The following is a 27525-nucleotide window of genomic DNA, read 5'->3' as shown; positions in this document are numbered from 1 at the left end:
CTCAGTCTTGCTTCTTGATCAAATCACTCACCACTCTGTGCTTCATTTACCTCATCTGTGAAAACCAGATAACATGCTAGTGCATGGTAAGTGCAAAAAGCAATACCTGGCACAATGCTTAATACATGTTGGTTAAATCTTATAATGTCATTTTCTGCAGGAAGGAGGACGACAAAGTTAAGGGTCTAGGTGGTCAGAGAAGAGCATGGGATATGTCCCTCTTTTGTGCAGCCAGGCAGGCCCTATACTTTTTCTCTGCATGACTCTCCTAGGGCGGCCTCGGGTCTCGAACTCTCACGTCTCACTCCCAAACAGGTTCTGTAGTCCAGCCTCTAGGTTCCCTACAGCCCGCCGATGCTGCGCAAGCGCAGTGACCACGCTTTATGCACATGCGTACTCAGGTGCGCCAGTAGGGGACGCGCTGGCACAGCAAAATGGCGGCGGCACTACGGGTGGCTGCGGCTGGGGCAAGACTCAGCGTTCTGGCGAGCGGTCTCCGCGCGGCGGTCCGCAGCCTTTGCAGCCAGCCCACCTCTGTTGACGAGCGCATTGAGAACAAGCGCCGACGCGCGCTACTAGGAGGAGGCCAACGCCGTATTGACGCGCAGCACAAGCGAGTGAGTCCCGCCCCTGGCGCCAGCGACCTATCAGCGTGCCCGGCTCGCGGCGCCCAAGGTCTCCCTGCCAATCCGCACGGCTCCTGGAGGGGCGGGGGCGAGAGTGTTCGCCTTGAAAAACTGTAGCGTTTCGCGTGGAGGCGGCTATAACCAGCAGAAGCACTTGTGTGCTTTTTCACACTGTTTAACTCTTGGGATTTAGATGGAAATGGCTGGTCTCCAGCCAGCTCACCACTTAATATAAAGTTTTGGGCAACTTATTAAATCTCTGTGGGCCAATTTAATAATAATTCTTCCCGCATAAGCGTATCGTTAGACCATAGACATTCAGTAAAAAAGATGTACATATTCTTCTCGTGCCCCATGACAGAGTGATGGTAGATTCTTTCTCCATTGTGGAAGCAGGAAAGTTGAACTTGGTCAAACTCCACTAACATGAGTTGGGGGATGTGTGCGTGCAGGGAACTTGTGGAACTTCTGTCCGCAGAATGCCCGGTCAACCTCTTTAGGGCCTTAGCGTGCCTCCCCTTGGTGGGTAGCAGAGGCACGTGTCGGAAGCAGGTGGCCTTTCTGGGAGTGCGCAGGCCATTCTCGATGTTTGACTGAACTGAGCAACGGAGGCACTACCACCCACCGCCTGGGTTTTGAAGTGAGAATCGCAGCTGGCCTCCAGAGAAAAGCTGGGTGGCTGGTTTTGGAGAGGTGACCCCTGACTTGAAACCAGGCTTGCACAATGTGTCCATGACTCGTGGGTGAGTCTGGACCGTTGTGCTGAACGAATTACAGAACCAACAGGAAGGTGTAGAAGTGAAACTTGTTTTTTTTTTTTTTTAAGATGGGGTTTCACCATGATGGCCACGCTGATCTTGAACTCCTGACCTCAGGTGATCCACCCACCTCAGCCTCCCAAAGTGCTAGGATTACAGACGTGAGCCACTGCGCCTGGCTGGAAGTGAAACTCTTGTAGGTAAAGGGTTCTCAGGCACAACTCACAACCATGGGGGAGGAACTGGGGGAGGGATGGGGTCTTAAGGTGAGGAGATTTGAACAGCTCTATATTTAAGTCTAGTGTGGATTCCGATGTCATATATTCGCATTTGACAAGGGCCTGAAGGTTCCTTTTGAGACTTGGGAGAGAAATGTAAATTTGGTTGATGGTTTGTGGTGCTAGTGCTTTCTCTCTCTCCCCCGGGGCTGCTATGTTAGGGCTGAGGGAGATGTTAGATCATTCTCTGGAAAGGCCTGTCTGTGTTCCGTACAGTCTTTCTGTTGGGATGTACTGGTCAATTCTTCCGTGGAACATTGCCCAGCCTTTTCCCAGGTAGATCCTACTGGGTTTAGATGAAGCCTCCTGAAGCTGTTTTTCTTTTGCCAAAGTTGACTTAGGAGGCAGATTTGATATGAACCCCCTCCTCTACCCCTTTTTAATTTTTGAGATGGAATTTTGCTTTTGTTGCCCAGGCTGGAGTGCAATAATGAGATCTTGGCTCACTGCAACCTCTGCCTCCCAGGTTCAAGTGATTCTCCTGCCTCAGCCTCCTAAGTAGCTGGGATTACAGGCACGTACCACCACACCTGGCTAATTTTTGTATTTTTAGTAGAGACGGGGTTTCACCATGTTGACCAGGTTGGTCTCGAACTCCTGACCTCAGGTGATCCGCCCACTTCGGCCTCCCAAAGTGCTGGGATTACAGAATTTTTGTTTGTTTTTGAGACAGGCTCTTATTCTGTCACCCAGCCTGGAGGGCAGTGGAATCATGGCATCCTCAACCTCCTGGCTGGGCTCCAGTGATCCTCCCACTTCAGCCTCTTTTCCAGCTAATTTTTTTTTTGGTAGAGATAGGGTCTCGCTTTTTTGCCCAGGCTGGTCTCAAATCCTGGGCTTAAGCAGTCCTCCCACCTTGGCCTCCCACAGTGCTGGGATTGCAGGTGTGAGCCACAGTGCCTGGTCAGTATAAATATATATACATATATGTATATATATTAAAAAATCTATATATATATATATTTAAGACAGTTTTGTTCTTGTTGCCCAGTCTGGAGTGCAATGGCATGATCTTGGCTCACTGCAATCTCCACTTCCTGGGTTCAAGCGATTTTTCTGCCTCAGTCTCCTTAGTAGCTCGGATTACAGGCATATGCCACCATGCCTGGCTAATTTTTTTTTTGTATTTTTAGTAGAAGCAGGGTTTCTTCATGTTGGTCAGGCGGTCTTGAACTCCAAACTTCAGGTGATCCACCAGCCTCAGCCTCTCAAAGTGCTAGGATTATGGGCATAAGCCACCGAGCCTGGCCAGTATAAATATATTTTAAAAATCTGTATATATATTGCTAAATTGCTTTCCTGAAAACTTATTCTACTTTACATGACAGTGTACAGGATTGCCTGGTTTTTGTTTTTTTAAACGCAACCTCAGTAGCTTCGGCTACTTTCTAAGGGGGAAATAATAGCCAATTTGAGGTGTGTGTATGTTTGGGGCAGGAGTTGGGGGGAGGAGGACGGAGGACGTTAGGCTAGGGTATTTGCCTTGGGCTGATAGCTTGGGAGCCCAAGCAATGAAGGCTCTTCTTTAAAAAAAACAAACCGTGATCTCACTCTGTTGCCCAGGCTGGAGTGTAGTGGAAAGATCATGGCTCACTGCAGCCTTAACCTCCTGGACTCAGGTGATCCTCTGGCCTCATCCCCACAGGTAGCTGGGGCTACACCAGGTGCCACTACTCCCAGCTAATTTTTGTATTTTTCAGTAAAGACCAGGTTTCGCCGTGTTGCCCAGCTGGTCTTAAACTCCTGGGCTCAAGTGATGCTTGTCTCAGTCTCTCACCTCTAGCATTACCAGTATTAGAGGCACTGCCTGCCCAGTGACATATGTTCAACGGCCAAGGTATCCTGACTGTGCAAAGGTAGCACAATCACTTGTTCTCTAAATAGGGACGTTTATGAATGGCCACATGAGGGTTCAGCTGTCTCTTACTTTTAATCAGTGCTGGGTTTACAGATAGGGGCCACCGTGCCCGACCGAGGCTCTTGGTAGATTCAGAGCTTCGACCTCATCTCCTCAAAGAAGCATTTTAAAACTCTTCTGTAGTGAGCTCTTTAGCATTTTGTGTCCCACTCCCCTTCTGCTCAGTCACTTCCTGATGTGGCATCAGCTCTGTGTCATAGTGTCACTATCAGGTGTGGGATCCCTAATCAGGGGATAGGATAGTAGGAAAAAGAAGCCCACAGAGGAGGCAGGAGAAAAACCAAGAAGTAGTGTGTCCTTGAGGTGGGAGCTGGGAACAGCAGGGACCCTGGTGAGGTGAGGTGTGCTTCTGTAGGTCTCCCTGGAAAGAACCTGTCTCAGATCCTTCACTGAGCCTGCTTTAGTTTCTACCACCTGCTTCTGCATTCTTCTTTTTATGGCTCTTTAGGTCTCTAGGAAGTATTTGCGGAACTAGTTACTATGTTCCAGGGTCAGGTTCTCCTTATTCCCACTTGTCTCTACCTTTTCCTCCCCCTATTTCCTTATTCATCTTCCATAGTTGGATGGCTTCTGGAGCACACTGTCTGCCCTGATTTCCATGTCATCTAATGTTTGCTAATAACACGTATCTGCCCTGGGCAGGTTGAACAGAACGGAGGCATTTGCATTGGGATGAACAACAAAATCTGCGCTTCAGGCCCTCCTGTGAACAGCCCTTGCTTTGCCTACTAAATTGTCTGTGATGACATTACTGAATGATCTTTATTCTATTGTAGGGAAAGCTAACGGCCAGGGAGCGGATCAGTCTCTTGCTGGACCCTGGCAGCTTTGTTGAGAGCGACATGTTTGTGGAACACAGATGTGCAGATTTTGGAATGGCTGCTGATAAGCATAAGGTATTGGTTCAAATAGTGGTCTGAACACTTTCTAGGTGTGGCTAAGCTGGCCTACCCACTAGAATAATAATAAATCTGTAAGGCTTTTATCTGAAGTCCTCTGTAGAAGCACTGCAGATACCATGCCCAGCTAATTTTTGTATTTTTAGTAGAGACAGGCTTTTACCATGTTGGTCAGGCTAGCCTTGAACTCCTGGCCTCAAGCAGTCCACCCGCCTCAGCCTCCCAAAGTGCTGGGCATGAAACACTGTACCCTGCCTCGTGTTTCTTCATATGTCCTCCTTTGCATAAGCATAGAGAAGTGGTGGCCCTGGGGTCTTGATTATTTTGCTTTTAGGAGAGTAGCTAAGGCCTAAGGTGACAGTGTCCTTCACTCCTGTTGATGAAGTAGTAACCCGATGTTTGCTGTTGTAGAACTGGGAAAATGGGCTGAGATTCCTGCATGTCCCTTGTTCATATTAAAGTTTTAGGAATTTGGGTTTTGTTTGTTTTTGTCTTTGAGGCATAGTGGCCAAATTCATTAAAAAAAGTATTTGGATTTTTTAACTTTTGTTTTTGCATTTTTCTGGTAGTTTCCTGGAGACAGTGTGGTCACTGGACGGGGCCGAATCAATGGAAGATTGGTTTATGTCTTCAGTCAGGTATTTCATAACTCCGTTAGTCTGAACTTTCTTGGAGGGCAGAGCCAAAAACAAAATATGTGAAAGAAACCAATCTTGGGGAATGAAAACTTGCTTGTAGTTTGGGGCAAATGAGGGATTTGCTTTGTTTTTCAGTGCATATGTCCAGAATATTATACTTTTTTTTTTTTTTCTCCTTAAGAAGAGACCTGGGCCGGGCGCGGTGGCTCAAGCCTGTAATGCCAGCACTTTGGGAGGCCGAGGCGGGTGGATCACGAGGTCAAGAGATCGAGACCATCCTGGTCAACACGGTGAAACCCCGTCTATACTAAAAAATACAAAAAATTAGCTGGGCATGGTGGCGCGTGCCTGTAATCCCAGCTACTCAGGAGGCTGAGGCAGGAGAATTGCCTGAACCCAGGAGGCGGAGGTTGAGGTGAGCCGAGATCGCACCATTGCACTCCAGCCTGGGTAACAACAGCGAAACTCCGTCCCCAAAAAAAAAAAAAAAAAAAAAAAAAAAAAGTCCCTCCCAAAAAAAAAAAAAAAAAAAAAAAGAAGAGTCCTTAGTCTGTTTTGGAGAGGATTACTGGGCACTAGCCTTGTACAAAATTAACCCAGGAATCAGGAATTTATTCCAAATGAATGAGATTCCTCTTGAGAGGGTTGGGTGTGTGCTTGGAGGGCATCTGTGTTCTGGGCAGTCTGTGTGGACTAGAGAGTACAGTGGGTGCAGCCTAGCAAAGGGGACTTGACTCTCAAAACCAGAGTCTCCCTGAGTGTTCGGCTTTCATGAATATGTTCATGTTCAGAAAGCTTTTTTTTTTTTGAGACGGAGTTTACTCTTGTTGTCTAGGCTGGAGTGCAATGGTGCCATCTCGGCTCTCCGCAACATTTGCCTCCTGGGTTCAAGCGATTCTCCTGCCTCAACCTCCCGAGTAGCTGGGATTACAGGCATGTGCCACCACTAATTCTGTTTATTTTCAGTAGAGATGGAGTTTCTCCACGTTGGTCAGGCTGGTCTTGAACTCTCAACCTCAGGTGATCCGCCAGCCTTGGCCTCCCAAAGTGCTGGGATTACAGGCGTGAGCCACCGAGCCTGGCCTCAGAAAACTTTTATCAGGCTGCCTCAAGATAGTTTGTTCACACACATAGCCAAAGCTATCAATGTTATTTTACATGCAAAAGGGAATGAAGGTTGTTAGCTGACTTTACAATAGGGAGAGCAGCTTGGTTTATCCAGGTGGGGCCAATATAATTACAGGGCCCTTAAAAGTGGAAGAGGGCGATAGAAGAGGAGCTCAGAAGCATATGATGTGAGGAGGACTTGACGTGCAGTACCTGGCTTTGAGGATGGGAGAAGGGGACCATCAGCAAAGGAGTGCCCATGGTCTCTAGGAGCTGATAAAGGCAAGAAAATACATTTACCCCGGAGCCTCCAGAAAGGAGCACAGCCCTGCCAACCTTAATTTTAGCCCAGTCAATCCTATGTAGCACTTCTAAACTATGGAACCCTAAGATAATACATCTGTGTTGTTTCAAGGCACTGAATTTGTGTTAGTTCCCTATTACTGCTATAACAAATTAACACAGAATATGTTGTGTACTATTTTGGATTTTGCTTTTTCCCAGAGGTGGAAATGCATATAATTTAAAATATTTAGGTCCTTTTACAGACCTAAAGTTTGATACTAAAGTTGGCTGGGTTCGGTGGCTCATGCCTGTGATCCCAGTACTTTGAGAGGCTGAGACGAGTGGATCATCCGAGGTCAGGAGTCTGAGACCAGCCTGACCAACATGGTGAAACCCCATCTCTACTAAAAACAGAAAAATTAGCCAGGTGTGGTGGAGATCTGTAATCCCGGCTACTTGGGAGGCTGAGGCAGGAGAATCCTTTGAACCCAGGAGATGGAGGTTGCAGTGAACTGAGATTGGGCTACTGTACTCTAGCCTGGGAAACAGAGCTAGACTGCATCTCAAAAAATAAAAAAAAATAAAAAATAATTACATTTGGTTAATTTAAAATCTATCATAGACAGTATGCGTTTACTAAAATTGCCCTTGAAATGTTTTAAAACTGTTATAAATCGGTCTACCAAATGCTGAAATAGAAGGAATCACATTTCTTTGTTTTGTGCAATTTGTGAGAGCTGAGAAAAACTTGTACAGAAGGAACCATTGAAAAGAGGGGTAGAACAAAGAAAGTTATGTTTTCTGGACATGGTATTCACTGACCACTATTAAGCAGATGGAAAAATTCACTGAATTCATACTTTTGAGCACCTCTTATGCTCATGTGGTAGGGTGGGAGTAAGGAGTAGGTGGAGATGACCCAGACAAGAGTTCTCACTCTGAAGAAGTGAATCATTTTATAGGCACAGTGGCACAGAACAGATGTGACTACAGAGAAGATGGAGTGAGAGGTTCCAGACAAATGTTGTGGACCCAAGACAAGGGAAAATCACATCCAGGGTTGTGGAAAGCTTTAGGGACAGTGGGGCAATTGAGACTGGCCCAGAAGGATAGTGGGGGTAGGGAGTGATGAGCTAGTTTTTTTTTTTTTTATAGTGATCTCTGAGATGTTAATATCTGTAGGTATATTTTTCTGGGGAGCTTCTGTTCTTCTGGGGGAGTCTCCTCAATCCCTTGCTTGATAATTGGCTGTTGGTGTATTCTAGGAGGAGAGAAAAGAGGGGCCAGCACTCCCTCATTCAGTGTATAGCATCCTAATCTTGCGTGTTTTCAGCCTCACCTTTCCTTCTTTTAGGCTAGAAGTTGTGAGTTTAGAACCCTTCTGGTTAACTTCCTTTAGAGAACAAACCTCTCTCCTCTCAACGTGAAGGAGAGGCCCTGTGGGGTCTAACTGCTTCTAACATAGACTTCTATTAGTCTTGTTTTCAGCCCCCTCCTCACCTCCACTTTCCATGGTTCCTGGGTTGTTCCCTCCTTGATTACTCGCACTGCAGGTGTGTAAGCTTCCATTCTCTCCCTCCAAATCAGGTATTTTCTTGTGCTTTCAGTTCCCCTCAGATTTGTTTAATCTTTCTTGTGCTGTTGCCTCCTTCTTTTTATTCTTATGGCAAATTAAGTCCCAAATGTCTTTTTGAAGGGGTTTTAGGAAGGAGGGTTATACCCACAATAAGCCCTTTACATCTGAACATAATGAAGGTCCATAAGCAGAAGAAGCCATGAGAGCTCTGATTCTTGTTTTTTAACCTTCCTTTTTAAAACAGGTAGGTGTGATGGCTCACGCTTGTAATCCCAACATTTTGGGAGGCCGAGGGAGGTGGATCACTTGAGGCCAGAAGTTTGAGATGAACCTGGGCAACATGGTGAAACCTCGTCTCTACTAAAAATACAAAGCTGGGCATGATGACACGTGCCTGTAATCCCAGCTACTCAGGAGGCTGAGGCAGGAGAATTGCATTAACCTGGGAGGCAGAGGATACAGTGAGCCAAGATTATACCACTGTGCTCCAGCCTGGGCAACAGTGAGACCCTGTCTCAAAACAAATAATAAAACAGTAAATATTTTCTAAAAATAGAAGTGCTTGACTGTTTGACATCCATAGAATCTGATATTAGAGTTAATTCTGTGTGATAGATTTTCCTTCAGAGCTGCAAATCATTTTTTTCTTTATCTTTTTTTAACTTGCAAATCATTTTTGTAGAGCAAAGACTAGCTTTTTTGCTCTTGACAATTCATGAACTTCAAGATATTTTATTATATGGAATAATCTATAAATCAGATTTTTTTTTCTAATTTTTCTAAACTTCTGAAAATTCTTCAAAAAAAAATTTTTTTTAATGTAGTCTCCCTCTGTTGCCCAGGCTAGAGTGTAGTGGCGCGATCTAGTTCAAGTGATTCTCCTGCCTCAGCCTCCCGAGTAGCTGGGATTACAGGTGTGCACCACCACATGCAGCTCATTTTTATGTTTTAGTAGAGACAGGGTTCCACCATGTTGGCCAGGCTGGTCTGGAACTCCTGACCTCAAGTGATCCGCCTGCTGTGTCCTCTCAAAGTGCTGGGATTACAGGTTTGAGCCACTGCACCCAGCCAACTTTTTTTTTTTTTTAAAGACAGGGTCTTGCTCTGTTCCCTAGGCTGGAATGCAATGGTGCTATCTCGATTTCTTGAAGCCTCTGTCTCTTGGGCTCAAGCAGTCCTTCTGCCTCAGCCTCTCAAGTAGCTGGGACTCCAGGCATGTGCCACCATACCCCACTAACTTTTTTCTGTATTTTTTATAGTTACAGGCTTTTGCCATGTTGCCCAGGCAGGTCTCAAACTCCTGGACTCAACCCATCCACCTGCTTCGGCCTCTCAAAGTGTTGGGATTACAGGCGTGAACCACCATGCCTGGCTTAAAAACTTTTATCTGTGAATTTTCTATTTCTTTCTCCTACTGGGTTTTCATCTCTAGCCAGTTACTATATTTGACTTGCTGATTTGTATTTTCTTTTTAGGATTTTACAGTTTTTGGAGGCAGTCTGTCAGGAGCACATGCCCAAAAGATCTGCAAAGTAAGTAATACTGAAATTCAGTCCATTGCTTTCCTCAATTAGATAGTGCTCATTGAGTATCCTTGGGATACAAGACACTGAGCTAGGTACTTGGGGTAGGGCAGAGGTATACAAGATGTGGTACCCACGTGAAGGGGTGCATAACATTTTTTGTACCATGGATCTCTTCCATGGGCTGGCAAAGCCTGGACCTTCCTGTTTTTACATGCCTAAAATAAAATTTGTAGTATTTTAAAGGATTAAAAATGTTTTTAAAACACCACATTTATATATGTGCTTCCTTGTTAAGGCATTTAATGGCAAGATTTAGCAATAGATCTGATAACTACTGTAATTTCAAAGTAGTCAAAGGTAAAAATAGTACAGGATATCTGCAACAACTTTAATGGCACATAAAAATATCTGTGGCTTCTAATAATGACAAAGTCACAGGTATTTCTAATACTACTGAAGCTCATTGCCTATATTCATAATGAAAAAAAAGTTATCAGCTGGAGTTAGTAAAGATAAAGATGTAAATTTTTTTCCCATTTAAGTTCATGGACCCCCTGAAATCCATTTACAGACCCCTTGGGATTCTGAGGATCCCAGATGGAGAACCTCTTGTTTAAGTGGAGGGGCCAGGTGCTAGAAGTTAAAGAACAGTGCGAGGATTGCATGCTGATAATTAAAAACCACTGCTAGAGATTAGATGCTCTGGAGAAGAATAAAAGGATAAATAATATTTAGAGAATTTTGGAATTAAAGTTGGAGCTATTAGTAATTGGAATATCTGGATTGTAGACATGGTCCTGTCATGCATTACTCCTGAGACCTTGGGTCAATCACTTAACTTTTAAACCTTTGTAATTTTTTTCTTTTTACTGCCTCTGTTATGATGGGTAAATGAGGTAGTGGAAGTGAAAGTACTTTTTAAACTGTCAAGGGCTGTAGGAATGTTGCTTATTATGCTGTCAGAACTACTAACTTACGAGGAAAATCTGTCACATTAGAAGTAAAAGCAGGCCTGGGCCTGCCTTCAGATTAACAGATGGGTCAACATCTGCTTTCATGAAAATATAACTTTGCCATTCTGTCTACTGTGAGTTCTTTCAAAGCAGTACCTGTGAACAAAACTGGCTGCTGGAAGACATTACAATGTGAGCCTGTGATTCTAGAAATGGTTGCCATGAATTGTTTTATCCCCTGCTAATGGGAAGTGTTTTGGCTCTTGTGTATGTGGGGGCTTTAATCAGCCTTTTAAATATCTGGCCCTTTGTCTTCCATGAAGGTGCCCAATCATAATGGGGGGTGAAACCAGTGTTACTGCCTCCTGTTTTGAAAAATGCACATAGAACATTTTCCAGAAAACTCTGGTACTTTGTGAATGCTGTTTTTATATCAAGAATGTTTGTCTCAACACAAAATTTCTCTGCTGTCTCAGATCATGGACCAGGCCATAACGGTGGGGGCTCCAGTGATTGGGCTGAATGACTCTGGGGGAGCACGGATCCAAGAGGGAGTGGAGTCTTTGGCTGGCTATGCAGACATCTTTCTGGTGAGAAACCTGTTAATAGAGAATAGAGAATAAGAAAATACAGGGCTTAATGTTCTCTAAACCATGGCCTGGTCAGAGCTTCTCCAGCTCTCCTCATTATTCTCTGCTGCATTGTCTCTGTTCTGTGGGTCCTTCCTGTGTGACTTGGGGGTGGGATGAAAAGTAAGAGAGTGGGAAGAGAGGGTTTTCATTTTTTCTAACAGGGCCACTCATAGGGGAAATTACAGTTAAAGATCATAAGGGAAAAGGACTTGAAAAAATATATATATTTTGAAAGCTAGGGAGAGGAAATATGAAAAGTTAAAATGAACTGATTTGCTAGAATTAGAATTTTTAAAAAATATCATACCTTTAAGCCAGGCTTGGTGGCTCATGCCTGTAATCCCAGCACTTTGGGAGGCTGAGGTGGGCGGATCACTTGAGGCCAGGAGTTCAAGACCAGCCTGGCCAACATGGTGAAACCCCATCTTTATTTAAAAAAAAAAAAAAAAAGGCACCTTTTTTATTTTTTGGTTAAAACACTACAGGATTATTATATAAAGTCCAAGCCATAGTGCAAAGAAGAATAAAATCACCCCAGATCCTATCATTCAGAAACATTTGGTGAGCCTCATTACTGATACCGCTTTGCTTATTTACAGACTGAAATTATGAGAGAAAGAAATGAAAAGAAACCTAAAATAATGTGCTACATGATGTGTAAAGTGTATTTGTGAGAGATAAGAGAGATTGGGATGAGGCAGAGAGTTACTGTAGACAGAAATTGGCAACATTTCCAGGGTTAGAAAGGAAGGAGACAGGCAGACATTGTTTCTAATCAGGCCAGCTACTCTTGTCATCCTTGCTCTGCAGGTTTACTTATATGGGTGGCTTGGCCTAAGCAGTTTAGACCTGGAAGTCATTCCTTTTGAGAAACAAAAAAGCATCCCTCAGAGATGTGGTGATAAACCACCACATTTTAGAGCTTGACTGGATTTTAGAATATCATTTAGTTTAATACATCTTTATGGATCTGGAGGAGTGGTTTTTTGTTTGTTTGTTTTTAAATATTCATTTTTTTTGAGACAAGGGTCTCAGTTGCTTAGGCTGGAATGCAGTGGCGTGATCTCTGCTCACTGCAACCTCAGCCCCCTGGGTTCAAGTGATCATTTCACTGGTTCAGCCTCCTGAATAGCTGGGACCACAGTCATTCACCACCACACCTGGCTACTTTTTTTTGGTATTTTTTTTTTTTTGTAGAGGTGGGTTTTTGCTATGCTCCCAGGCTTGTCTTGAACTCCTGGACTCAAGTGATTGGACTGCTTTTGCCTCCCAAAGTGCTGGGATAACAGGAGTGAGCCGCCACGCCCGGCCTTTAATTTTTGTTTCAAAGGGCTGGTCTTCAGTGACTTTCAGATCTTTATTGCTTAATTAATTGCTTGCTAATGCTGCTTGTCCTATTGACACCTCCACTCATTCCTGTCTGTGTTATTTTTGGGTTACATTTTATTTTGATAAAATTTCACACTTCAGGCTGGGTGCCGTGACTCATGCCTATAATCCCAGCACTTCGGGAGGCCAAGGTGGATGGATCACTTGAGGTCAGGAGTTTAAGACTAGCCTGGCCAACATGGTGAAATCTTGTCTCTATTAAAAATGCAAAAATTAGCTGGGAATGGCGGCATGTTCCTGTAATCCCAGCTACTCAGGAGGCTAAGGTGGGAGCATTGCTTAAACCTGGGAGGCAGAGGTTACAGTGAGCCGAGAGTGTGCCATTGCACTACAGTATGGGCAACAGAGTGAGATTCCGTCTCAGGAAAAAAAATTCAAACTTCATAGAAGAATGACAAAAATACTACAGGAACTCTTATAATGCCCTTTTCCCAGATTCACCAGTTATTTACATTTTCTCTGTTTGTTCTATTATTCTCTCTCCATATGTACATATTTGCATGTTATATTTTTCTGAAATATTTGGGAATAAATTAGAGATACTATGTCTTCTTTACCTCCTAAGTTCTTCATTATTTCTAAAGAATAAGGATATTTTCTTAAATAACCAGAATGCAGTAATAAAAATAAGGAAATTTAGCATTGATTCATCAATGTTATTCTAATTCATAATCCTTATTCAGCACTTAATAAAGTCCTTTGTAGTGTGTGTTCTTGCATGTGTGTGCTCTCTCTCTGACTGTCTGTCTCTCTATATATATATTTATATATATTTGTTCTTCCTGGCCAGGATCCAATCCAGAATGAAGGATTGACTTTAAATGTTATCTCTCTTTAATCTTTTTTGATCTGGAGCAGTTCCTGTCTTTGTTCTCCATGATCTTGACATTTTTAAAAATAGCTTTATTGAGAAACAGTTTACAAATCATAAAATCCACCCATTGTAAACATATCAAATAATTTTAAATTAATTTTTAGAGTTGTACAGTCATAATCTAGTTTTAGAACCTGCCACTCACTCCAAAAATACCCTCTTGCCTGTTTGCAGTCAGTTTCTGCCTAACCACAGGCAACTCCTCACCCCTCTTTCTGCTTTTACAGATTTTTGCATGACTCCTTTTACTAAACATCATGTTTTTTGAGGTTCATTCATATTGTAATGTGTATTAGTTGATTCCTTTTTATTGCTGAATAATATTATATTGAACATTTTACGTATTTTCATCATTTACCACATGAGAGAGATTTGGGTTGTTTCTAGTTCCTGGGTATCATGAATAAATGCTACTGTGAGCATTTGTGTGTTACTCTGTGTGAACATATGTTTTCATAACGCTTGGGTAGGTAGGTACCTAACAGTGGGATTATAGGTTTTATGATAAATTTTGTGTATAACTTTTTAAGAAACTGCTAAATTGTTTTCCAAAATAACTAAAACATTTTACATTACCATGAGCAATGTATTCATGGGTTCAGGTTCTCCACATCTTTGTTGATACTTGGTATTGTCAGCCATTTTTTTTTTTTTTTGAGACAGAGTCTCACTCTGTGGCCCAGGCTGGAGTGCAATGGTATAATCTCGGCTTACTGCAACCTCTGCCTGCTGGGTTCGAGTGATTGCTCTGCCTCAGCCTCCTGAATAGCTGGGATTACAGGTGTGCACCACCATGCCTGGCTAATGTATTTTTAGTAGAGGTGGAGTTTCATCATGTTGGCCAGATTGTTCTCAAACTCTTGACCTCAAGTGATCTGCCTCCCTCGGCCTCCCAAAGTGCTGGGGTTATAGGCGTGAGCCAATGCACCTGGCCAATCTTTTCTTTCTTTCTTTTTTTTTAATTTTATATTTATTTATTTATTTATTTTTTAAAGACGGGGTTTCACCATGTTGGTCAGGCTGGTCTTGAACTCCCGATCTCAGGTGATCCGCCTGCCTTGGCCTCCAGAGTGCTTGGATTACAGGCGTGAGCCACCACGCCTGGCCTCTTTCTTTTTTTTTTTTTTTTTTTTTTTTTTTTTTTTTTTTTGAGACAGGGTCTCACTCTGTTGTTCAGGCTGGAGTACAGTGGCATGATCACAGCTCACTGCAGCCTTGACCTCCTGAGCTCAAGTGATCCTCCTGCCTCAGCTTCCCAACTAGCTGGGATGACAGGCATGTGCCACCATGCTTGGCTTGCCATGTTGCCCAGGCTAGTCTTCAACTCCTGGGCTCAAGTGATCCTTGTGCCTCCGCCTCCCAAAGTGCTGGAATTACAGGTGTGAGCCACTGCACTTGGTCTAGTCTTTTTGACTGTAGCTGTTTTAGTAGTGTGTAATGGTATCTCACTGTAGTTATAGTTTGCATTTCTCAGATGACTAATCATGTTGAGCATCTTTATGTACATATTAGTCATTTGTAAACCTTCTTTGCTGAAATGTCTGTTCAGATCTTTTGTCCATTTTGTAATTTATTCTTTTTATTTTTATTTTTTTTAAAGACGGGATTTCACCATGTTGGTCAGGCTGGTCTTGAACTCCCGACCTCAGGTGATCCACCCGCCTTAGCCTCCAAAGTGCTGGGATTACAGGTGTGAGCCACCACGCCTGGCCTTTTTTTTTTTTTTTTTTTTTTTTAAAGCAGAGATATGATTTGTAAGTATTTTCTCTCAGTCTGTGGCTTGTCTTTTCTTTCTTAGTGGTAGCTTTATTTATTTTTATTTTTGTTTTTTGAGACAGTTCACTCTGTCCTCCAGGCTGGAGTGCAGTGGCGTGATCTTGGCTCACTGCAACCTCTGCTTCCTGGGTTCAAGTGATTCTCGTGTCTCAGCCTTCTGAGCTAGGATTACAGATGCGTGCCACCACACCCAGCTAATTTCTTTGTATTTTTAGTAGAGACAGGGTTCACCATGTTGCCCAGGCTGGTCTTGAACTCCTGAGCTCAGGTGATCCACCTGTCTCCGCCGCTCAAAGTGCTGGGATTCCAGGTATGAGCCACCATGCTCAGCCTATTTTTATTTTATTTTTTAGAGACAGGGTCTAGCTCTGTTGCCTGGGCTGGAGTACAGTGGTACAATCACAGCTCACTGCAGCCTTGAACTCCTGGGCTCAAGCAATCCTCCTGCCTCAGCCTAACAAATAGGAATATAGGCACACACTAGTACAACCAGCTAATTTTTTAAAAATTTCTTTTGTGTGTAGAGATGGGATCTTACTATATTTGCCTGGGCTGGTCTTGAACACCTGCGTTAGCATCCCAAAGTGCTGGAATTATAAGCCACTGCACACAGCCTGTGGTGCCTTTTTAAAATTTTATTTATTTTATTTTTTGTGTGTGCTGGGGTTTCACTCTGTCACCTAGGTTGGAGTGTAGTAATGTGATCATGGCTCACTGCAGCCTGGACTTCCCAGGCTCAGGTAGTCCTCCTGCCTCATCCTTCTGATTAGCTAAGACCACAGGCACATGCTACCATTCCCGACTATTTTTTTCATTATTTGTAGATGTGGGGTCACATTATGTTGCCCAGGCAGGTCTCAAACTTCTGGGCTTAAGCCATCCTCCTATCTCAGCTTCCTAGAGTGCTGGCATTACAGGCATGAGCCGATGTGCCCAGCCTCTGGTGGCTTTTGAGGTGGAGAAGTTTTTAATTTTGAAGTGTAGTTCATCAAGTTTTCTTTTGTGGGTCATACTTTCATTGTCATATGTAAAAACTATGTAATACAAAGTCATGAAGATTTTGTTTTCTTCATGGAGTTTTATACGTTTGGCTCTGTCCTTTTTNTTTTTTTTGAGATGAAGTTTTTCTCTGCTGCCCAGGGTGGAGTGCAACGGTGCGATCTCAGGGATTACAGGCACCTGCCACCAAACCTGGCTGATTTTTGTGTATACATATATATATATTTGGTAGAGATGGGGTTTCTTCATGTTGGCCAGGCTGGTCTCAAATTCCTGACCTGAGGTGATTTGCCTGCCTTGGCCTCCCAAAGTGCTGGTATGCTGCAAATTACAAGAGCCACTGCTCCCAGCTGGCTCTCTTATATTAGGTCTGTGATCCATTTTGAATTAATTCTTATGTACCGTGTGACATAAGGATTTAACATCATTCTTGTCTCCCACTGTTAATTAACATGACTATTCTTTCCCTATTGAATTGTCTTGACACGTTGATAAAAAAATCAGTTGACCATAAATATAAGGGTTTGTTTTTGAACTCTCAGTTCTTCCATTGTTCTATGTCTATCCTTAAATAGAACCAAACTATCTTGATTACTATAGTTTTATAGGAGTTTTGAAGTTGTGTAAAGTCCTCCAACTTGGTAGTTCTTTTTTTTTTTAAAGATGCAGTCTTACTCTGTGGCCTAGGCTGGAGTGCAGTGGCATGATCTTGGCTCACTGTAACCTCTGCCTCACAGGTTCAAGCAATTCCCTGCTTCAGCCTCTCAAATACCTGGGATTACAGGCGCCTGCTACCATGCCCAGCTAATTTTTTGTATTTTTAGTAGAGGCAGGGTTTCACCATGTTGGCCAGGCTGATATCGAACTCCTGACCTCAGGTGATTGACCTGCCTCAGTCTCCCAAAGTGCTGGGATTATAGGCATGAGCCATCATGCCTGGCCTGATCAGTTTATAACTCTACAAAAATGCCTGCTGAGATTTGATAGGAACTGCATTGGCCTGATCAGATGTTAACTCTACAAAAATGCCTGCTGAGATTTGATAGGAACTGAGTCTGTCAATGAATTTGGTGAGAAATTTACATCCTAACATATTGAGTCTTCCATTCCACATAGATGGAATGTTTCCCTGTTTATGTAGCTCTTTAATTTGTCTCAGCAATATTTTGTAATTTGCAGCATACCTGTCTTCCTTTGTTAAGCTTATATCTAAAATATTTTACTCTGGCCAGGTGCAGTTGCTCATGCCTGTCATCCTAGTGCTTTAGGAGGACAAGGTGGGAGGATCACCTGAGGTCATGAGCTTGAAACCAGCTTGGCCAACATAGTGAAACCCCATCTCTACTAAAAATACAAAAATTAGCCAGGTGTCATGGTGTGTGCTTGTAATCCCAGCTACTTGGGAGACTGAGGCAGGAGAATTGCTTGAACCCGGGAGGTGGAGTTTGCAGTGAGCCAGGATTGTGCCACTACACTCCAGCCTGGGCAACAGAGTAAGACTTGTCTTAAAACAAAACAACAAAAAATATTTTACTCTTTGTGATGCTATTCTGAATGGAATTGTTTTGCTAATTTCCTATTTGGATTCTTTACAAATGTGTAGAGATGTAGTTGATTTTCATATATTGATCTTCTATCTTGCAGCTTTGCCGATTTGGGAATTAGTTTGAATGGGGGTGTATGTGTATGTGTATTTCTTTGGATTTTTTTTTAAAGATGGGGTTTCACCATGATGGCCAGACTGGTCTTGAATTCCTGACCTCAGGTGATCCACCCACCTCGGCCTCCCAAAGTGCTAGGATTACAGGCGTGAGCCACCGCGCCCAGCCCTTTCTTTGAATTTTCTATATATATGATCATGTCTTCAAATGGAGGCAGTTTTACTTATTCCTTTCTAATCCGAATGCCTTTTATTTTTCTTGTTAATTGCTCTGCCTAGAACGTGTAGTACAATGTTAAGTAGTAAGAGTGGACATCCTTGTCTTATTCCTAATCTTAAGGAGAAAACATTCTCCACTGTCAAGCATGATGTTAACTGTTTTTTGTTTTTTTGTGCGGTTTTTTTTTTTTTTCCTGTACATTCCTTTTCTCAGGTTGAAGAAGTTCCTTTCTACTTCTAATTTTTTTAGTGTTTTTATCATCGAGGTATTTAATTTTGTCAGATGCTTTTTTCTGCCTCTATGAGATAATCATGTGCTTTTTCTTTATTCTAATGATATGGTATGTAACATTGATTTTTAGAATGTTAAACCAACCTTGTATTTATTCCTGTGATAAATCCCACTTGGTCATGGTGGATCATCCTTTTTGTAAGGTGCTGGGTTCTGTTTGCTAGTATTTTGTTGAGTACTTTTGAATCAATATTAGTAAGAGACATTGGCCTACAGTTACCTTGTGATGTTTTCTTTTGGTTTTGGTATTACAGTAATTCTTACTTCATGGAATGAGTTGGAAGGGTTGCCTCTGTGAGGTAGGTTCACTATGTACTTCTTACAAATTTGTCTGATTTCAGTAAGATAGAACACTCACACAAGTTACTTGAAGTGCTCGGCCACATCTGTTGTTTTTTGAGCTTTTCTTTTTAGACGGAGTATTGCTCTGTCACCCCAGGCTGGAGTGCAGTGGCATGATCTTGGCTCACTGCAGCCTCTATCTCCTGGGTTCAAGCATTTCTTCTGACTCAGCCTCCCAAGTAGCTGGGACTACAGGTGCATGCCACTACGCCCGGCTAAATTTTTTATTTTTAGTAGAGACACGATTTTACCATATTGGTCAGGCTGTTCTCAAACTCCTGACCTCTGGTGACCCACCTGCCTTGGCCTCTCAAAGTGCTGGGATTATAGGTGTGAGCCACTGCACCCAGCCTTTTTTTTGACTTTTTAATTATGGCCATTTTTGCAAGAGTAAGGTGATATCTCATTGTGGTTTTCATATACATTTTCCTGATAGTGATGTGAGCATTTTTTCACTTTTTTTTGGTAAGTTGTATATCTTCTTTTGTGAAAGGCCTATTCACATCCTTTGCCCATTTTTTGATAGGATTATTTTTTCTTGCTGATTTGAGTTCCTTATAGATTTTGGATACTGGTCCTTTTACGAATGCATAGTTTGCAACTATTTTCTCCCATTCTGTGAGTTATCTCTTTGCTGATTTTTTCTTTTGCTGTACAGAAGCTTATATTAGGTTTATATTAGGTTCCGTTTATTTTGTTTTTGTTGCATTAGCTTTTGGGGTCTTAGTCATGAATTATTTGCGTAGGCCAGTGTTCAGAAGAGTTCTTCCAATGTTATCTTGTAGAATTTTTTTTTTCCTACAGAGACAGGGTTTCACCACGTTGACCAGGCTGATCTCGAACTCCTGACCTCCAGTGATCCATGCATCCGGGCCTCCCACAGTGCTGGGATTACAGGCATGAGCCACCGTGCCCAGCTGATCTTGTAGAATTTTTATGATTTCAGGTCTTAGATTTAAATTTTCGAAGTCTGGTAATGTGATGCCTTCAGCTTTGTTCTTTTTGCTTAGTATTGCTTTGGCCGTCTGGAGACTCTTCGGTTACATGCAAATTTTAGGATTTTTTTTTCTAGTTCTGTGAAAAATGATGACGGTAGTGGTGGTATTTTGATGGGAAATGCATTGAATCTGTAGATTGCTTTGGGCCATAATCATTTTCACAATATTGATTCTTACCTCCATGAGCATGGGATGTATTTCCATTTGTTTGTGTCACGTATAATTTCTTTCAGCAGCATTTTACAGTTTCCCTTGTAGACATCTTTCATCTCCTCGGTTAGGTATATTCCTAGATATTTTATTTTTCACAGCTGTTGTGAAAGGGATTGAGTTCTTTTTTTTTTTTTTCTTGGAGACAGAGTTTTGCTCTTGTTGCCCAAGCTGGAGTGCAACAATAAGGCAATCTTGGCTCACTGCAACCTCTGCCCCCCAGGTTCAAATGATTCTCCTTCCTCAGCCTCCTGAGCAGCTGGGAGTACAGGTGCACCCCCCACCATGCCTGGCTAATTTTTTGTATTTTTAGTAGAAATAGGGTTTCACCACATTAGCCAGGTTGGTCTCGAACTCCTGACCTCAGGTGATCCACCCACCTCGGTCTTCCAAAGTCCTGGGATTGTAGGCGGGAGCCACCGCACCTTGCTAAAGGGGATCGAATTCTTTTTTTTTTTTTTTTTTTTTTTTTTTTTTTTTTTTTTTATTTTTTTTTTTTTTTTTTTGGTTTGTACCTTCTGGCAGAAATTGAGTTCTTGATTTGATTCTCACATTGGTGGTTGTTGGTGTACAGCAGTGCTATTGATTTGTTTACATTAATTTTGTAACCTAAGACTTGACTGAATTCCTTTATCAGATCTAGGAGTCTTTTGGATGAGTCGCTAGAGTTTTTGAAGTATATATGATAATATCACGGATAAATGGTACTAGTTTGACTTCTTTTTTTCCACTTTGGATGCCCTTTATTTCTCTTGCCTGATTGCTCTGGCTAGAATTTCTGGTTCTATGTTGAATAGAAGTGATGAAAGTGGGCATGTTTGTCTTGTTTCAGTTCTCAGGGGGAATTCTTTCAACTTTTCCCTATTGATTATGATGTTGACTGTGGGTTTATCATATATTGGTTTTATTATTTTGAGATAAATCCGTCCTCTGGCTAGTTTATTGAGGGTTTTTTTTTTTTGTCATAAAGAGATGCTAGATTTTATCAGATGCTTTTTCTGCACCCATAGAGATGATCATATGGCTTTTGTTTTAAATTCTGTTTATGTGATGTATCAAATTTATTGACTTGCGTATATTAAACTGTCCCTGCATCTCTGGGATGAAACCCACTTGATCATGCTGTATTATCTTTTTTGATGTGCTGTGGGATTTGGTTAGGTAGTATTTTGTTGAGGATTTTTGCATCCATATTTATCAGAGATACTGGTCTGTAGTTTTCTTTTTTGTTTTGTTTTGTTTTTTTTTTTCCTACAAAACACTTAGTGTCTATGTAGTTTTCTTTTTTTAATGTTTCCTGCTTTTGGTATTAGGGTGATACTGGCTTCATAGAAGGATTTAGGAAGGATTCCCTCTTTCTTAATCTTTTGGAATAGTTTCAGTAGGATTGGTACCAATTCTTTGAATGTCTGGTGGAATTCAGCTGTGAATCCATCTGGTCCTGGGCTTCTTTGTTGTTGGCAGTTTAAAATTACTGATTCAGTCTCACTGCTTGTTTTTGGTCTGTTCAGGATTTCTATTTCTTCCTGAGTTAGAGGATTGTATGTTTCCAGGAATTTATCCATTTTTCTCCAGATTTTCCAGTTTGTGTGTGTAAAGATGTTCATATTAGTCTCATGATCTTTTGTATTTCTGTGATATTGGTTGTAATATTTCCAGTTTCATTTCTAATTGAGCTCATTTGGATCTTTTCTTGGTTAGTCTCACTAATGGTCTATCAATTTTATTTTTTCAAGGAACCAAATTTTTGTTCTTTTTTTTTTTGCTTAAATTCCTTTAGTTCTGCTCTAATCTTCATTATTTCTTCTGTTGGCATTGGGTTTAGTTCATACCTGTTTCTCTGGTTCATTGAGGTGTGTCAGTAGGTTGTCAGTTTGTGTTCTTTCAGAATTTTTTATCTATATATTAAACACTGTGAGCTCTCCTCTTAGCGTTACTTTTGCTATATCCCCTGAAGTTTTTATAACTTTTATCATTACTATCATTTATCTAAAATTTTTTATTTTTATTATTTTTTAAAATACTTCCTATTTTTATTTTTTTAAGATGGGGTTTCACCGTGATGGCCAGGCTGGTCTTGAACTCCTGACCTCAGGTGATCCACCCACCTCAGCCTCCCAAAGTGTTAGGATTACAGGCGTGAGCCACCGCGCCCAGCCGTCTTTCTTTTTCTTTTCTTTTTCTTTTTTTGTTTGTTTTGAGACAGGGTCTCACTCTCATCCAGGCTGGAGTGCAGTGGCACGATCTCTGCTCGCTGCACCCTCAACCTCCCAAACTCAAGCCATCCTCCCACCTCAGCCTCCCAAGNTTTTAAGATGGGTATCTAAAATTTTTAAATTTTCATCTTGATTTATTGTTAACCCAGAAATCATTCAGGAGAAGATTATTTAATTTCCATTTATTTGTATAGTTTTGAGCACTCTTTTGCAGTTGATTTTTAGTTTTATTCCACTGTAGTCTCAGAAGATACTGGATATGATTTCAATTTTCTTAAAATTGTTGAGACTTGTTTTGTGGCCTGTCATACAGTCTGTCTTGGAGAAGGTTCCATGTGTTGGTGAGAAGACTGTATATTCTGCAGTGGTTTAGTAGAATATTCTCTAAATATCTGTTAAGTCTGTTTGTTCTAGGGTATAGTTTAAGTCCACTGTTTGTTGAGTTTCTGTCTCAACAAAGACAGTCTACTGCTGTTAGTGGAGTATTGAAGTTCCCTATATTACAGTGTTGCTATTTCGTTTCCTAGGTCTAGTAGCAATTGTTTTATAACTCTGGGAACTCCAGTATTAGGTAAATATAAATTCAAGATTGTAATATCTTCTTGTTGGATTGTTCCTTTTATTATATAATGACATTCTTTATCTTTTTTTTACTGTTGTTGCTTTAAAGGTCTGTTTTGTCTGATCTAAGAATAGCTACTTCTGCTTGCTTTTCGTTACCATTTGCATGGAATATCTTTTCCCACCCATTTACCTTGAGTTTATATGAATCCTTAACGTGTTAGATGAATCTCTTGAAGACAGCAGATATTTGGGGGTGTGTGTGTGTGTGTGTGTGTGTGTGTGTGTGTGTGTGTGTGTTTAATCCACTGTGCCATTCTGTATCTTTTAAGTGGAGCATTTAGGCCATTTACATTCAACATTAATATTAAGATGTGAAGTACTATTCTATTTACCATTTTTGTTGTTACTTACTTTTTTAGTTGTATTATTGTTTTATAGGTCCTATGAGTTTTATGCTTTCAAGAGGTTTTATTTTGGTGCATATTGAGCTTTTGTTGCAAGATTTAGAACTCTTCTTCTGAAGAGTAATGCTGGTTTGGTAGTGGCAAATTTCCTTAGCCTTTGTTTATCTGGAAATGACTTCATTTCTTCTTCATTTAGGAAACTTAGTTTTGCTGGATGCAGAATTCTTGGGTGACAGTTATTTTGTTTAAGGAGGCTAAAGATAGAACCCCAATCCCTTCTAGTTTGTAAGGTTTCTGCTGAGAAATCTGCTATTAGTCTCATAGGTTTTCCTTTATAGGTTACCTGATGCTTTTGTCTCATAGGATTCTTTCCTTCATGCTGGCTTTAGGTAGCCTGATAACTGTGCCTTGGTGATAATCTTTTTGTAATGAATTTCCCAGGAGTTCTTTGAGTTTCTTGCATTTGTGTATCAAAATCTCAGGCAGGGCCGGGGAAGTTTTACTCAATTATTCTCTCAAATAATTTTTCTAAACTTTTAGTCTTCTCTTCTCCCTCAGAAACCCCAATTATTTTTAGGTTTGGTTGTTTTACATAATTCCATATTTCTTGGAAACTTTGTTCATTTATTTCTTTTCCTTTTTCTTTCTTGAGATAGGGTCTTACTCTGTTGCCCAGGCTGTAGTACTGTGGCATGATCTCTGTCTCTGGGGCTCAAGCAATCCTCCCACCTCTGCCTCCTGAGTAGCTGGGACTATAGATGTATGCCACCACTCATGGCTAATTTTTATATTTTTTGTAGAGACGGGAGTTTGCTATGTTGCCCAGGCTGGTCTCAAAGTCTGGGCTCAAGCAATCCATCTGCCTTAGCCTCCCAAAGTGCTAGTTACAGGCATGAGACAGTGCACCCAGCCCATTTCTTTTGATTCTTTTTTTGAAATGGGTTTTCACTCATGTTGCCCAGGCTAGAGTGCAGTGGCGTGATCTCGGCTCACCGCAAGCTCCGCCTCCCAGGTTCAGTCACTTCTCCTGCCTCAGCCTCTCAAGTGGCTGGGATTACAGGCATGTGCCACCATGCTAGATTTATTTTGTATTTTTAGTAGAGATGGGGTTTCTCCATGTTGGTCAGGCTGCTCTTGAACTCCCAACCTCAAGTGATCCGCCCACCTCGGCCTCCAAAGTGCTGGAATTACAGGGGTGAGCCATTGTGCCTGGCCTGTTTTTCTTTATATCTGTATGGAAAATTTTTCTTTCATATTCGGAATTGTTTTTTAAATTTCTTTGTTAGTTTTCACCTTTCTATGGTGTCTCCTTGAGTAGCTTAATAAACAACCTACTGAATTCTTTATCTGATTATTTCAAATATTTCATTTTGGTTTGGATCCAATGTTGGGGAGCTAGTGTCATCTTTTGGTGGTATGATAGAACCCTGTTTTGTCTTATTACCAAAATTACTTTTCTGGTTCCTTGTTTGTGTAGAGTATTTCTCCTAATTGTTTTGAATTTATTTTTGATTTGGCTGTTCTTAAATTTCTTTTTCCTCCCCACTAAGGATGTGACTTTAATGTTTATAATGTGTTATAGCCTAATGTGATTTAATTTTTTTTTTTTTTTTTTTTTTTTTTTTTTTTNTTTTTTTTTTGAGACAGAGTCTTGCTCTGTCACCCAGGCTGGAGTGCGGTGGTGTGATCTTGGCTCACAGCAACCTCCACCTCCCAGGTTCAAGTTATTCTTCTGCTGCAACCTACATAGTAGCTGGGGCTACAGGTGCATCCCACCACGCTTGGCAGTTTTTTGTAGAGATGGGGTTTCACTGTGTTAGCCAGGATGGTCTCGATCTCCTAATCTCGTGATCCACCCACCTCGGCCTCTCAAAGCGCTGCAATTACAGGTGTGATCCACTGTGCCTGGCTGCCTAATGTGATTCTTGATGCTTTTAGGGTGAAGACTGTATGAGTTCCTTGGCTATAGAGAGTCTTTGTATGATGGCTTCCTTAGATGCTGGTTGTATTTATTTTTTTGAGACAAGAGTTTTACTCCGTTGCCCAGGCTAGAGTGCAGTGGCACAATCTCTACTCACTGTAACCTCCGCCTCCTGGGTTCAAGTGGTTCTCCTGCCTCAGCTTTCTGAGTAGTTGGGACTACAGGCGTTCACCACCATGCCTGGCTAATTTTTTTATTTGTAGTAGAGATGGGGTTTCATGATGTTGGCCAGGCTTATCTTGAACTCCTGGCCTCAGGTGATCCTCCTGCCTTGGCCTCCCAAAGTGTTGGGATTACAGCTGTGAGCCACCGCACCCAGCCTGTATTTAATAGGAATGTACCTGATGTGTGGGCAAGGTCAGTGTCTCCTATGGGGTTAAAATGGAAAGGTCTCTTGAAGCTTATCTCATTCCCCATGGTGTGCACTTTTGTATTTATTTAATTTTTCCCCAGTATTTTATTTACTAAGTTGATGGTTAAGGCTTCAGGCCTGTAGGGGAGGTGTCCCTGGGTAGGAACCAGTTGTAGCTAAAGCAAATGGGTAAATGCAATACTCAGTAGGGCAGAGGTTCCAGCCTTAATGAAGGTGGCTGGGGGAACTCTCAATTAGATGTAGTGAGGGTCTTATCAGGTGGAAGGGTGGGAGCCACATCAGCTCCCCTGCCAGGCCAGTAGGAAAGCTATTTACCTTCCATACTTACTCCTGCCCTAGTATTCCAGTTATTCTGATCAGACAGGCACCTCTTTTCATCTGTAGTACTGTTGTTCTTCCACATAGAGAGGAATTGTGACTCTGCCTCTCATGCAAGCTTGAACTTAGGTGGGAAGTGGGGGTGGGGGAGTTCCTCCTGTGGGGATACAGTCACTCTGAAGTGTTCCAGGAAGCCTGTCTATAGGTGCACCTATGCCAAGCTCCTGTGGAGAAGCCCCAGCTGTCTGTAGTGGTGGACAAAGTAGGAGAGAAAATACCTCCTCTAAGATTCTTCATGAGCAGCAAGGCTGCCTGATTGTTGGGGGCAGAGCTGCAGGCTTTAGCTGCTGAGCCCAGCACTGCAATGGTGTCTCTGCTGAAAGGAACTTCCCATCAGTGGAAAGATCTGGGACTCAAGGCCTGCCATCCAAATTCTTTTGTCCCACTGGGTATTCCCTTGGTGTGGTGCTCTCCTATTTCCCTTAGGAGTAGGAGTTCTTGAGAGCCAGGTTACGTTGATTGCTATTGCTCCTCTGGGTCTAGCCACCCAGTGGGGCTGCCCAACTCCAGGCTGGTGCTGGGGGATGTCTGCAAGGGATCTGGTGATGGGACCCGTCCTCAAGTCTCCAGCAAGGGATATACTAACACCAGCACTGATGGGAGTGGCAGGCGAGTAAGGTAGACTCTGTGAGATTCCTTGGTTATAGAACGCATTAGTGTGCTGGCTTTCTCGAATGCTGGTTATAATAGTAGTGAACTGGTCACGTGGACAGACTCAGGACCTTCTGTTTAGTCAGGGCTTTGCAGGCAGTGGTGATAGCTTAGTTGTGCACTAGTTTTCTCCTTTCTGTTAACAGTGCTATTCTACCTAGAGATGCTGTAATGGACTGTGTTGGTTGGCGTCCAGCCAGGAGGTAACATTTACAAAAGAGCACCAGCTGCAATAGTAGCAGTGGGATTTGAGTTTGCCCTGTGTTACCCAGGGGAGGTATTCTCATTTCTCAGGTGACAAGCGAGGCCATAAAGCTGCCAAAAGTTTCTGTCTTTTGTGTTAAGTAACCAGGTGCGTGGAGGGATACAGCCAGGTGGGGGCTGGGTCAGGTGGCTCTATACTCTGACTCTCCATGCATGGGGGAAGCCGTGGCTCCTGTGGGGATTGGGAGGTGGTTCTCAGGCCACTGGGGTAATGTTCCAGAGAGAAGTGTAACTGCCTCTGCTGCACAGAAGAGCCCCCACAGGGAGTGGGGAGTAGCAGGTGGCACTAAGCCTCACCCAGATCGCACACAGAAAGACGGATGTCTCTCCTTCTGTGCTCTGCTAGCAGCACTGGGCTAAGTTCCAGCCTGCCTGGGCTCAGAACTCAAACCTGCCGCAGGCCATAAGCTTTCCCTGTGGGAAAGCAACTGTGGCTTTCAGGCCATGCCCTCTCCAGTCCACCTGCAAGGCCAGGCACCAGGCTCCTACACTCGTGGCTGCATTGCACTTTCCCCTGCCCCTGGTGGGTACAGGTTCTGGACAAGGGAGTTTGTCCTCACTCAGTGTTGCATCTCAAAATTCACTTGGGAGATTCTTTCAAACTGCGACCACTACCTGAGCTTGTTGGCTGACTTCCCCAAGGTCCCCTTTGAGATACAATAAAGAATGGCTTACCTTGGTCTGCATTGGAGACTGGGAGTGCCTGCAATGCACATCCTGCCACTGCTTCTACTTTTTT

At 42.5% G+C, this 27525-nt stretch overlaps 1 protein-coding gene across 1 annotated transcript in view; it reads left to right on the top strand.

Annotated features, from left to right (window-relative positions):
- The first annotated feature begins 364 nt into the window (after positions 1 to 364).
- LOC108284341 (propionyl-CoA carboxylase beta chain, mitochondrial-like) overlaps positions 365 to 27525 on the top strand; it is a 33902-nt gene continuing 6741 nt past the window's right edge. The window contains exons 1-5 of the mRNA XM_017501018.2: positions 365 to 617; positions 4357 to 4476; positions 5049 to 5117; positions 9561 to 9617; positions 11041 to 11154. Of these exons, the coding sequence (XP_017356507.1) occupies positions 435 to 617; positions 4357 to 4476; positions 5049 to 5117; positions 9561 to 9617; positions 11041 to 11154 (543 nt within the window). The 5' untranslated portion in view covers positions 365 to 434. The remainder of the gene's footprint in view (positions 618 to 4356; positions 4477 to 5048; positions 5118 to 9560; positions 9618 to 11040; positions 11155 to 27525) is intronic.

The sequence above is a fragment of the Cebus imitator genome, unplaced genomic scaffold (genome assembly GCF_001604975.1).
Source record: "Cebus imitator isolate Cc_AM_T3 unplaced genomic scaffold, Cebus_imitator-1.0 Scaffold277, whole genome shotgun sequence".
In the NCBI taxonomy this organism is placed as follows: Eukaryota; Metazoa; Chordata; class Mammalia; order Primates; family Cebidae; genus Cebus; species Cebus imitator.
The sequence above is the reverse complement of the archived record's forward strand: the minus strand, read 5'-3'. Positions and strand labels throughout refer to the sequence as shown.